General features: G+C 40.4%; 3 protein-coding genes across 11 annotated transcripts in view; 1 reads left to right on the forward strand and 2 right to left on the reverse strand.

Annotated features, from left to right (window-relative positions):
- Positions 1 to 1,750, reverse strand: part of LOC116849859 (mediator of RNA polymerase II transcription subunit 26) — an 8,458-nt gene extending 6,708 nt beyond the window's left edge. The window contains exon 1 of one of the 8 annotated variants that reach the window (XM_032827457.1): positions 1,515 to 1,750. In XM_032827457.1, coding sequence (XP_032683348.1) covers positions 1,515 to 1,577 — 63 coding nt within the window. In that variant the 5' untranslated portion in view covers positions 1,578 to 1,750. The other 7 variants (XM_032827461.1, XM_032827458.1, XM_032827463.1 and 4 more) reach the window with 7 other exon arrangements.
- A 1,905-nt stretch (positions 1,751 to 3,655) lies between these two features.
- Positions 3,656 to 6,289, forward strand: LOC116849863 (PSME3-interacting protein). Of its 2 annotated transcripts, none has more exons than XM_032827473.1 (5): positions 3,656 to 4,089; positions 4,401 to 4,499; positions 4,637 to 4,856; positions 4,951 to 5,015; positions 5,091 to 6,289. In XM_032827473.1, exons 1-5 carry the CDS (start codon positions 3,993 to 3,995, stop codon positions 5,381 to 5,383), a joined length of 774 nt encoding a protein of 257 aa, XP_032683364.1. In that variant the 5' UTR covers positions 3,656 to 3,992; the 3' UTR covers positions 5,384 to 6,289. The 2 variants fall into 2 exon arrangements, with proteins under 2 accessions (XP_032683364.1, XP_032683363.1); XM_032827472.1 differs by having other exon boundaries at positions 3,658 to 4,089; positions 4,948 to 5,015.
- A 481-nt stretch (positions 6,290 to 6,770) lies between these two features.
- LOC116849856 overlaps positions 6,771 to 12,254 on the reverse strand; it is a 7,303-nt gene continuing 1,819 nt past the window's right edge. Inside the window, exons 3-7 of the mRNA XM_032827447.1 lie at positions 11,568 to 11,760; positions 10,958 to 11,174; positions 10,669 to 10,811; positions 9,000 to 10,439; positions 6,771 to 8,691 (exon numbers count right to left, since the gene is read on the reverse strand). Of these exons, the coding sequence (XP_032683338.1) occupies positions 7,450 to 8,691; positions 9,000 to 10,439; positions 10,669 to 10,811; positions 10,958 to 11,174; positions 11,568 to 11,760 (3,235 nt within the window). The 3' untranslated portion in view covers positions 6,771 to 7,449. The remainder of the gene's footprint in view (positions 8,692 to 8,999; positions 10,440 to 10,668; positions 10,812 to 10,957; positions 11,175 to 11,567; positions 11,761 to 12,254) is intronic.

A 12,254-nucleotide genomic window follows, 5' to 3' on the forward strand; every position in this document is an offset into this window, starting at 1 on the left:
GAGAGAGAGAGAGAGAGAGAGAGAGAGAGAGAGAGAGAGAGAGGGAGAGGGAGGGAGGGACGGAGAGAGGGAGGGAGAGATAGATAGTTAGAGAAAGGGAGGGAGAGACCCATTAACAATAAAAAAAATATTAATCAACGCGTTCGTAACCCATATTACCTGTATAACCCCGAAACAATGTATATAGACTTATGATGCATAATTATAGGCACCTCAGATGCTAATTAAGAAACGATTAAAAGCTGCAACTGCGGGAGTTGCATCACACACGCAAACGATATCAGGTCCGCGGGACGATGTCTACGCAAACGAGCTCGTCGATACAATGGATGATCGAAACGCCACGAAAACATCAAACCACGTATACGCCCCGTGGAACTGCTGAAAATCCGTCGGAACCGCCGTTATCGAGTGCGGCTATGCCTCTCCAATTCCAACGGAAGTTCCAACGGCACGGTATGGATTACAGGTCTGGCGGGGAAATTCGGCCGAAAGAGATATCGCAGATAACTTTGGGCGATCCTCGAAGGAGAGGCGAGAGAGAGGAGTCGATCGACAGGAAAGATAACCAACGAATTACGCGATCAGGACGGGTCCCTCAGCAGCACGTCATAGCAGTAACGATATACGCGAATGCAAGAACGAACGATGACTACGAAGGAAAAAGGATGAATCGGGCGAGGTACGGGAAACACATACGGAAAAGGTTTCACGGGTCAAAGGTCACGGGTTACACAGGGCAGGGTCGGTCGCATCGGCTCCCACACCCATCCTCGGGAGCACCGCGATAGAATATGGTTGAGGTTATGTAGCCAGGTAGTCGAAAACGCGCTCTCACATACGACTCTCTTCCAACTTCACTCCTTTCCCCCTCCCCGCCCTCTCTCACTCTCCGTAATACACACACGCACGCATACACATACACACGTATGCATGCGCGCACACATACATACACACTCACACACTCATGAACAGGTACACGCGAAACGCACACAAGGGCACATTCGGCGACGTGTGCGAAGGAGCGAGAGAGCGAGACCAGGAAGAGCAGTACATAGCACACGGGCTGACACTGCGTCTCTTCGCACGTGCACATTAAACGAGACTAGAGCGGCACCACGCACATGCCACAGCACGGCACGGGACTGTACGGTGCAACGGCGACAACGGCGGCGGCGGCGGCGGCAGCGACGACGACGACGACGACGATGACGGTGGTCGCAGCCGCGGTGGCGGCAGCGGCGATACTCATACACGCGCGGTCGTCGCGGCCGCGGCCGCCGCGCTTGGCCCGCGCTGCTACACACATATATACGTACACGCGCCCCGCGAAGGCAGCATACACACACACACGCACGCCGCACAGCGAGGCACTCTCGCGCACGCTACTGGCACATAGGCAGCAATACGGCGTACGGGGGATCGAGAGTGGCCCGATAGCCGTTTGCGCGTACGGACACGGAGACGGCGCGGTGCATCTCGCCGCGCGACGCACCATACTCCGCCTTACTTACATTGTATTCCTTGTCAAGGGATTTCAACAATCTTTCGGTGAGCTCGGAGCAATATTTCTGCATCGGTGGGTCGCGCGCGAGCGCGATATATTGTATTAGATTAAACGAAAAGAGAGTCCAGGCTCCACGCGTACACGGAGTGTCGCGAATGCGCGAGAGGCACGAGGGACTCGCAATGGCGACTGCCGAACTGTACGCTCCACCGTCGTTCGCATGCCCTCCCTGCCTCCCGAGTGCCTCCTAGTAGCAGCCCATGCATCGTCCCTAACCCCCACGCCGTCACGCCGAAGCGCCACTAGCGACGCTCGTGGCCGACCGGAAACTGTCGAACCTAGCCGAATAGCCCTTCCATTTCTTCCTCTCGCCATCCTTGCTATCCAACCGTTCGCCCCCCTTGCGTCCCTGCAGCCGTTATCCGGCGTGTTGGAGCGTATTCGCAGATGTTTCAATCAGTTCGCACTCGGTCCGCTCGACATTATTCGAGGCGACGTGCGCGCACGGATTTCAGCTCGGATCCCCTGACTACGGTCTGTCGTAGAACGATATCCAGCCAGATCGCACCTAGGATCTCGAGCTCACCGAGGCCATTCGGATGCGTTCTATCGAACATGTCTAATTCCTAAATCTGTAATAAGCGTTAGGGCATCGGGATTCGTTGTGAAAGCTCCTCTCGAATTTCTCTCAGTTGATTCATCAATGAGCTTTCTTTCGCTGGAGAGAATGAGCTTTATCTCCATTCGATCCGCTGCTTGGTCGTCTCGTTGAAGAATAAAGGTCCGTTCCATCGTCGAGTCGTATTATTTGACAACAAAGAGAAAAAGTCGTCTGACTTGTCGTTGAGTTGTATCACGATTTCGACTTGTCGATAAGAGCTCTGTAATCTCGGAGCTGATAAAAGTAACGGGTTAACTCGAATAAAGACCGATTGTTCCAACCTCTTGGTAAACTTGGTAACAGTTAAATCGTATGTCTATATGTCGGTTGTTCCAACTTCTTAATAAGTCAACTGATGGTTAAATCATATGTCTATCTTTCTCTAAATTGAAGGAAAAAAAAAAGACATGATTTAACTATCAGTTAACTTACCAAGAAGTTGGAACAACCGGCCCTATCTTTGTCTAATTTGAGGGAGAAACTAAAATGAACATACGAGTTAATTGTTAGCTTACCAAGAAATTCGAACAATCAACCCTAAATCAGGGTCTACAATAGGTGTAGCCTTTAGCTTTATGCTCTAAGGTCTACAATTTCTGACAAGAAGAGTGCTGCTTTAATCACTGGAATTTAGCCGACTCGCTTAAAGCTTGGAGATTGTGACTTCAGGTAGAAAACGTTTGTAGTCGAAAATTATGTCATAGTTTTGGGGTTAGAGTATAAGGCTAAGTTCGTCTTGCATACTTTCGTGTTGAAAGCGTCATTTTATCTTTATTGCTCATCACATTTCGAAGAAAGATAGAATGTTTGAGCACGAAAACGTGCAAGATGACGATAAGATTAGCCTATAAGATTTACTACACCTATTGGGTCTGTTTTCTATTGATTAGTATACACTTTTGGTACTTAAAAAGAGACAGATATATTGATAAAATTTAGTGGAAGAAAGATGAAAGAGAACTAGTGCATTGTTGTAAACTCATGAAAAGGAAAAATTTCAACAATAGAAAACAGACCCATGATTAGTTCCGGCCTAACCGTCGTTATGTTGAGATGTGTTCGAATACGTTGGACCTGATTTTTTTGGAATTCGTACCTCGGTACCTTGAATGAAAGTACAATAGAGATAAGTCTGAGTCCAAGTAAAATAATAAGAGACAGACAGACAGTCTACATAATTCCTTTGTTTATGGTAGAAATCATGCGCGATTTAGTATCCGATCTACGTGCCGTTCTTATATCAATGATTGACATATTATTTCTGAAGAAAACACACGATCGATCGTAAATCTTTTACTCCAATATACACTTATGAGAAAAATGAAAATTTCCTGAAGGCATAAGGAAATTTTTCCTTTTCATGAGTTTACAACAATGGACAAAATTTCTAATCAACCACCAAGGTGATCGCGGTTAAGTGACCGCAGTAAGGATAACTGCTGTACCGGAGAAATATCTTGCTCGATACTCAGATGTCGGTACTGCCAACTTGACAAAATTCACGATTGACACCATTCAAACATGCCTGTGAAAGATCTTGAGTATTTACTATTTTGTGTTTCTGAAAACAAACCAGCCAATATAATTAGCCAATAAGTGCATTTCTCCGTCGCAAAAATATTATATGAGTAATCGTTATTGACGTGAAATAGCGTTTAATATCATCCCCGTCGACAATACGTGTGTCATGAAATGTATGCGCTTTAAAATCTTCCAGTGAGGTATCAGTGCACATATCTTGGCTTCCTTCTTGTCGAAGTGTTTGAGAAAAATATCTTTCAACGGAGAAGGTAGAAAGTGTATTTTTAACGAAAAGAAACGAACATGAGCTCGGGCTTCATATCGGAGGCTGAAATTGCCGAACAACGGCGAATGCGGCAAGAAGAATGGGAGCGCGTACGAACACCAGATCAGCCTTTAGGTTAGTGTTTCTTTATTTTTTATTCTTCTGTGTGCGAGGCATTTACATTTAACGTTATATCAGTCTTATTACAACTAATGTACATAGAGTTTCCCAAACATTTGAATGGAAATCTAAAGTATAATTATAGTTTTGTGTTTATATGGAAATTCTATGAATTGTTAACATATACAACATTTGTACATGTCACATATTTAACAGCATACATAAGTTTAAAATTATTTCTTAATTTGTAAGTTGAATGTACTCCAAATATTTGTGTGAGTTGAATGTTTGAAACGTATCTTATATTTATGTGTATTGGTTTATAGAAGCTCCTGAGGAATCTTATGATCCCAGATCATTGTATGAAAGGTTACAAGAGCAGAAGAATAAAAGAGATATGGAATATGAAGAAGCTCATAAATTAAGTAAGTTGAAAAATGCATAAACAATTAAATTTGTCTTATAATTTTGAGATTTATAAGATGTATAGGACATCTGGTTTATTAAAATTAGTAAATATGATTGCTAGCCACTTACTCAAAGAATAAGTGTTGCTTTTCAGAAAATATGATTAAAGGCTTAGATGACGATGAAGTGGAATTTTTGGACCTGGTTGATAGAACTAAATTAGAAGAAGAACGTAAAAAGAATTTAGAGGAGGAGAAAGAAATGCGTGATTTTAAAGCTGCAGTTGCTTCGCTTCAAGAAAAGAAATTAAATGAAAAATTGAAGCAAGAGTTGAAGAATCCAGTTGCCAGCAATAAAAATGCTTTCTGTGGAAGGTAATACAAGATCTATATGATAACAATTGTTTATGTAATAGTTAATTCTCTCTTTCTGGCAAGCAGATAGTAAACTTAAGTTATCTTTTAGTAGCCGTCCTTCACAGTTAAAGCTATTGGCAGGCGTTGTGGTAAAACGGTCTGACAAACAAAAACAAGGTAAGATAAAAATAAATAGTAAAATAGAAATATTTTATACATTGTATTTTACATTAATGCATTATATTTTGGTAGAAGAAACACCTAAGGGAATTAAAAGAAAATTTAGTACATCTGATAGTGACACAGACACTGCAAAGAAGGAAGAACTACATTCATCTTGTGAACCAGAAAATAATACATCAAGACCGGTAACTAGAAAATGTGGACTCAAATGCATTGGTATATTACCTGGTCTTGGTACATATGAAGATTCTAGTGATAGTGATTGCAGTTCCGACACAGATCAGGAAACAGAACCATGCCCTAGTAAATATGATATTTTAGGCCGAAAAATAAAACAATCGAAAGATAAGGAAAAAAGCTGAACAATAAACCTAACAGTAATTTATTCTTCTTCCATATTCACAGATATTATCCTGTTCTTATGTATATATGAATATGGTAATGTTTCTAAATATGGAAATGGGAAATTGTCATAATATTGCAATTGCGTTTAAAACACATGCGTACATATATTTCTATTAAATTTAACCAATATATGCATAATCGACATTTTTCTTAATATATACATTTTTCAGATTTCCCACAAATACAGTTTTGTTTTCATATAAAATGTGAGTTTGATTTTATATGTAGTCTGTATGATCATGTATAATCTATAGTTACTAATGTCTCAAAACTACTGGATATCCTTTTATCACGAGTTTCATCGATTTAAGATTGAATTTGTTCTATGAAACAATTTGTGGAGGCACTTATAATTGTTGGGCAATTGATAAGCAAAAATAAGCAAATTAAAACTTTTGCAAAAGTAGTTAACAAGATTATATTCTTCAGTCAGTGTCTCATAATCTAAAAAATAAGTGTTAAATAAATTATCATTTGAACTGTAAAAAATGATAAAGATAATACATATATTAAAAAAAGTGCTGAAAAAAATTTGTGCCCAAATTAAAAACAATGTGTTCTCAAGGAACATCAGGTAGTTTTTGAGATGTGTATTGATTATATATTTAACTTCACGATTAGAGAATTACTATTCTACACAAACGTTAATCTATTTTGTCATAGTTACATTTTAATATACATACATACAAACATACATACATACATACATACATACATACATACATACATATACACACACACACACACACACACATATATATACATACATATATTTGGCTGATTGTAGATACAAATATTGATGTAATCTTAAAAGGTTAGAGTATTAAATTGGTCAACCAAATAAATGATTATAAACAAAATAATATATATATGTGTATCTTTCTTGTTCACTGTAAGATAAGTTATGATGAGTTTAAAAAAAATAAAAAATCTAAATCATACTATATTTTAATAATAGATTTGGAATATAACTTTAGTAGAAGTTTTTTTATTATTTTTTAGGAGTAAGATACACCTGTGTAAATTTTATGACAGAACTTTGAATTTACCTCAGTATATAATAGTACAGGAGAGGGATGGCGCACCTTACGTCGAGTTGTTATACTTCGAAATGAAGATCCGTCTGACTTGCCATTGAATCGTACTACGGCCTTGAATCTTCGGCTAAGTTCGTCTTGCATGCTTTCATGCCGAAATCATCATTTTACCTTCTTCGGTAATGTAATGAGATAAAGATAGCGTAAAATTTTCAACACAAAAGGATGCAAAACAAACTTAGCCTCCGTTGAAAAGGTGGTGTTGGCTCGTAGCGGGGATTTTTGGAACTAATAAAAGTTAGACGGATCTGATATAAGGGATATTCTTTATAAGTGCACTGAATTGCACTATCCGCACTTATGAAAAGAAATATGCATTTGATGTTTCATAAAAAGAGTGATACAATGTAATAAAGATACATATACAAACATTCGCTCTCACACAGGTATGTATCACATATATACTTATATAATCTTTAATAATTTAAGAACATATGCAATTCCGTAAAAATCTTGCAATTTCCAAATTTCGTACATTTCAATACTACCCTTTATTGCGATGAAACAGTCATTGATACAGCTTGAATAGTAAATTGCATATTTTAAAATATAAATTTACTATAAGCTGAAATCATTTCCTTTACAAAGAATCTATACACAATCAGTAGTAAAAAATAATAACTAAAATACTTGAAACTGTCGTACGATTAAATAACATTGTAATAGACTCATCGATAAATCTATTCGAGGTATCCTATATCTTAAAATCGGATAATTTTTCAGTACTTATTAAAATTCACTTATACATCCTGTTGCTATTTTTCTATTCTAAAAACGTTCTATCAGATAATACAATTATATGTGTGTGTGTGTGTGTGTGTGTGCGTGCGTGTGTAGTGTGTATGTATGCGTGTGAAAACCACTCGACCGAAAACAGTCTACACTTTCGCCACACTCTTCGTCGTGCGAGTGTAAAGAACGCTCTCTCAGTGATTAGGCTCGGTGACGTCGTTGAACAGCGGTGTCAACGAGTCGACATCTTGCAGGCCGTCGAAATTACCGAGAGGATCTAGATCGTCAGCTTCCGTGTCGGCTTCTTCGAGGAAGCTCGCGTCCAGCAGGTCTGCGACGTTTTTGCAGAGATTGCTGGAAGAGGAGACAACAGCGACGACGGCGTCAACGTCGTCAGCATCGACAACAGTGGCGGCGGTTGCGGTGGTGGCGGTGATGGCGGTGGTGGCGATGGTGGTGCTATTGGTGTCGGTGATGATGATAGTAGCGTTGGTCGCGGTTGTGGTTGTGGTAGTGCTGATAGTAGAGGTGGCGGCGGCGGCGGTGCTGCTGTTGTTAGCAGTGGTGTTAACAACAACGTCGCCCTGTAAGTTGAGCGAATTCAGAGTGGGACTGGAGAGTATCGACTCGCCAGGATCTTGATACACTTCCTGAGATTGCACCGTATGAAGTGGCGTCGACGGGTACGATCTGGAGCCGTTGCTGTCCTCGGTATACGATGGTGTGAATACCGAGACTTGTGCCGGCAGTGGTGTGTTCGGATAGGATCGCGACTGAATAATCTTTTGCAGCGTACCGCTAGCGTCGGTGAGGATGCTCGACGCATTCAGTATGTCCTCCTCCGACATGTTTAGATTCGCGTTCGGCAAAACGTCCAGGACGATCGTGCTGTTCAGCGTCTCCTCCGTTGTCTGCACGGGTAGCATTTGCAGATCCCGCTGGTCCTCTTCGTCCAAAATCGTCAGAATGTTAGTGATGTTCTCCGAAGTGATCTCCTTGTCCGTCATCAGGAACTGCTGCTCCGATATAAAGTTGTCGTCCAACAAGTACGCGCTTTCCTGCCCGATGGAGGAACCAAAGTCGTTGTATTCACTCGGCACTGGCGTAGGTGCGACGGAACTACTGGTTGACGGATTGAAACTCTGACTCTGCACTGTCGATAAGCAATACTGCGCGGAGATCGGAGACATCAGGGACGCGGGATTGACCATCCTGTGTAACGGCACCGACTGCGACCTGTTCAAGAACAATTGTTCGTTGCTTAAATTTCTGCCAGAATGAAGGAGTTCCGTGATCTCCTGGTCAGGCGGAGGCGGTTGATCCTTCTGGTACACATTCTTGATCTCCTGTAGATTCTCCTGGCTCGGGTAATTGATCAGCAGTTGTTTCTGAGGCACCAGATCCAGAAATGCGCATGGAGTTATCTTCGGAATAACCTATAGCAACAGATACAAGAGTTGCAAAGGCTTGCAAAGGAAGATTCGCAAATGTTCTTCGCTGATTTTCAAAAGTTTTATATATATCGTGGAAAAAACATATGTAGAAAAATATAAATATTTCTTTCTCTTTTTAGTGAGCTGCTACACAACATATTTAAGTCGATCAAAATCATATCAAAGTCTATGAAAAAATCGCGCGCACAAAAAACTATTCTGTAACTATACGTATTCTTTTATAATTTATCAAATACATTCGAATTCTTAATCTTTCTTATATAATTTTATGTAATTAGTTTTGCTCTCACCTCAGTCGACTTGATCGTTGTCACTGGTACATGTCGCGAAAGAGCGAATTCCGCCCCACTAGAAGTTGGCACGATAAAGGTATCAGTGTTCTTGCTGGTATACGGCACGCCGCATGAGATGGAGCGAGCGAGCATCTTCTGACCGCGTGACTTCGAGTTGCCGGCTTGCAGATTGCTACGCGATCTTGGTACCGGAGTGTTGCGTGGTGACACAAACGGACTCGCGTTTGCTGAACTCGACTTGGACGCACGGCCGTTAATCGGAGATTGCGGTCCCGGTGAAATCGGCGTAAAGTTGAATATCCTGCGTCGCGTGTTCGGGCTTTGCGGCACGGTGTTCGCGACCGGTGCGGTCGCTTCTTGGACATGCTCGACAACGTTCGTCTCGAAGCTGACACGACGGCGCGTGTTGTTACCCGGATTTGGATGATTAACAAGCGTCGGCAATATGATATTGTATTTTTGCGAAGGGTCTCGCTTCTCGACGACGACATTCTGTCGAACGACGGTCGCGGGCAGCAGTTCGGCGGCGACGATCGGTGCCTTCAGATTCTGTTGCAACATTAGCCGTAGCTGCGACACTTTGTCCGAACGGGAGACCTGCTCGGCGTCTGAGCCAACGACGCCGGTCTCCACGTCGGAGCTGGACGAACTGCTCTGTTGAAAGTACTGCAGCAGCTCTTCCTCCTGCTCCTGTGAATTGTTCCCGCCGTTCAGATAATCGTCCAAGGCATCCGTGTCGATGCCTTGGAGCTTCTCATTTTTCAAGACTGGCGTATCCTGTAAAAGGCGGATCTGGTCCCCCGTGAGGAGTTCTGAGGATGTATCCACCGTGCCCACAGCGGAACAGCTCCTCAACGAGTCGATATCACAGTTTTTCGTGGGCTGGCTATTATCCGCAGCTTCACTTACCGTTTTGCACTTGATCAATTTCGTATTGCCGGCTAGTATCACTGATATCTTGCCGGCGTGTTGGATAGACGCTAACGTGGGTAGTAAAAGAGTGGAATGCTCTAAGTTCTCGTCTGTGAGCTTTGTTTGCTTCTCGGGACTGGGCTCCTGCTGTGCTACGCTTGGATTATTGGCACGTTTTCTAGAATGTTTACCTTTGACGTCACGCTGCACGTTCGCCACTACTCTAGAGTTGCTATTACTCTGTCCGTCTTCGCTATTACTCTGTCCTGATTGTACCACTACATTATCACAGTTAGACTCCAGGGAGACATTGCAGGACTGTTGCTGCTGTTGGTGTTGATTACTAGTTTTCGATACTTTCTTTTCCTGGTCGTAAACTATGCTGGATAAGTTCAGCTTCGCCAGAGGTTTTTCCGTGGCCACTGTTGTTGCTGATACGTTTGTACCTTGAGGTGACTGGTTAGACTTGACTTTCTTATATCCTTTAACGATATTTCCTTTACTGTCGACTGGCTTTTCTTTATTCTATAGAATAGTAATTATATATTTAATATAGATATCAAATTAAGCTCTTGATTAATTATTATTATCGAATTAACATTGTTTTGTATTTCAACTCTTAGTTATCATTGTGAGTAAAGTAATTGATACGTTCAAAAGCGTAAAAAATGTTCGGCAGAGTAAAATCCAAGAGTTGAATCAAGTTACACAAATGTTTTATCACGTAAAACAGATACGAATGCACACTACGTACCTGTGCAATATTGTCCAGATGACGATGTTTATGATGCCTAATATATTCTCGTTGCTGAAGCTTACGTTGCAACTGTATTTGAGCCGTCCGGAGTTTCGCAGCTTTATCACTCATATGCGTAAGCGGTACACCAGAAAGTGGGTCTAAATAATTTATCCAATAAATCTTTATATACACACATGTACAATACAATTTCTCTCTCGGTAGAAGAACTGAACTAATGAGATTGCAAGACAACACACGAGTCACTTGCTTCACAAAGTTGATTCAATAAGCTCAAAATACTAACCTTTATTAGGCGAAGGTTTAGGAGGGTCGGCCGGAACAGACAGAATGCACACAGCAGCCAAAGATCGAATATCGACGCAAAGATTATCCACAAGATACCGCGCTAAGGCACTCAAGCTTGAAAATCTCAGGCCCAACAATTTTTCCGCCCATTCTCTTATCAGAACAGATGCAGAGCCCAACATATCTTCACTTATATTTTCTTCCGACTGCTCTTCCTGAATTGAACAATATTAACGTTATAAACGTTATATAAATTGAACAATATTAACGTTATATAAATTGAACAATATTAACTTTATAAACGTTATATAAATTAAATAATATTAACGTTATAAACGTGTTTATCTGAGGTAAGTCGAAAAAAGAAATTCATATATATTCCTAAAAAAAATTAATAAATAAATAAAAATAAATACATATCTCTCAAGAGAACGATAACGTGATGATCGTCACGTAATGTTAACGCGAAAAAACAAAATAATTTTTTTTAAATACAACAGATTGAGATTAATGGAACTCTTTCTTAATAAAATAGCAAAGAACTTTTTACGATGAGGTAGATATTAAGTGGAAGTTATATAATATCTCTGTATTTGGTTGTTGCTCACAGTTTGAGGGCCAGATATCTTTGGCAGTGTCGGAGGGTCCAATTTAATTCGCTTACGCATGCCCGAATAACAGTAACGAGAGTTGCCCCGCGTACCCAGTCTACGAGGACGTACTCGCGGATATACTTGTTTCATGACTTTTCCGAAATCCGCCGTTGATAATGGCTTCATCGCATTTCTTGTACAAAACACGCTGAAATTATATAAATAGAAATTAGATGCAATGTCGTTGGGGAAAAAATGTTTCTTCTATCGTTTTCATATAATTCTTGAGACAAATTCAAATATTGTAAGTGTGATTTTCTTCCAATCGCAAACACTCGATTGATTTAAGATATCAGTAAAATGTGCAAATAAAGCTATATTCTTTATTTATTGATTTTTTTATCTCAACAAATTTATGACGCAATAGTCAGAAAAGAATATATTAAAAATGTTTATGAAAATGTTAATACACATGTATTTATGTATCTATATGTATATATATGTTAAATAATATCCTGATATATAAATGTGAATAATCTTTCAGACTTGACTAGATCAGGTGACATACATCTTTAAAGTATATATTTAAAGAGCATTATTGAAGAATAACCTCTGTACTATTCGGCAGATTTTAATAATTTGAATTATATATATATATATATATATATATATATATATATATATATATATATATATATATAT

This window comes from Odontomachus brunneus, unplaced genomic scaffold, assembly GCF_010583005.1.
Source record: "Odontomachus brunneus isolate Ranch 3 - 2012 unplaced genomic scaffold, Obru_v1 Obru_scaffold_126, whole genome shotgun sequence".
Lineage (NCBI taxonomy): Eukaryota > Metazoa > Arthropoda > Insecta > Hymenoptera > Formicidae > Odontomachus > Odontomachus brunneus.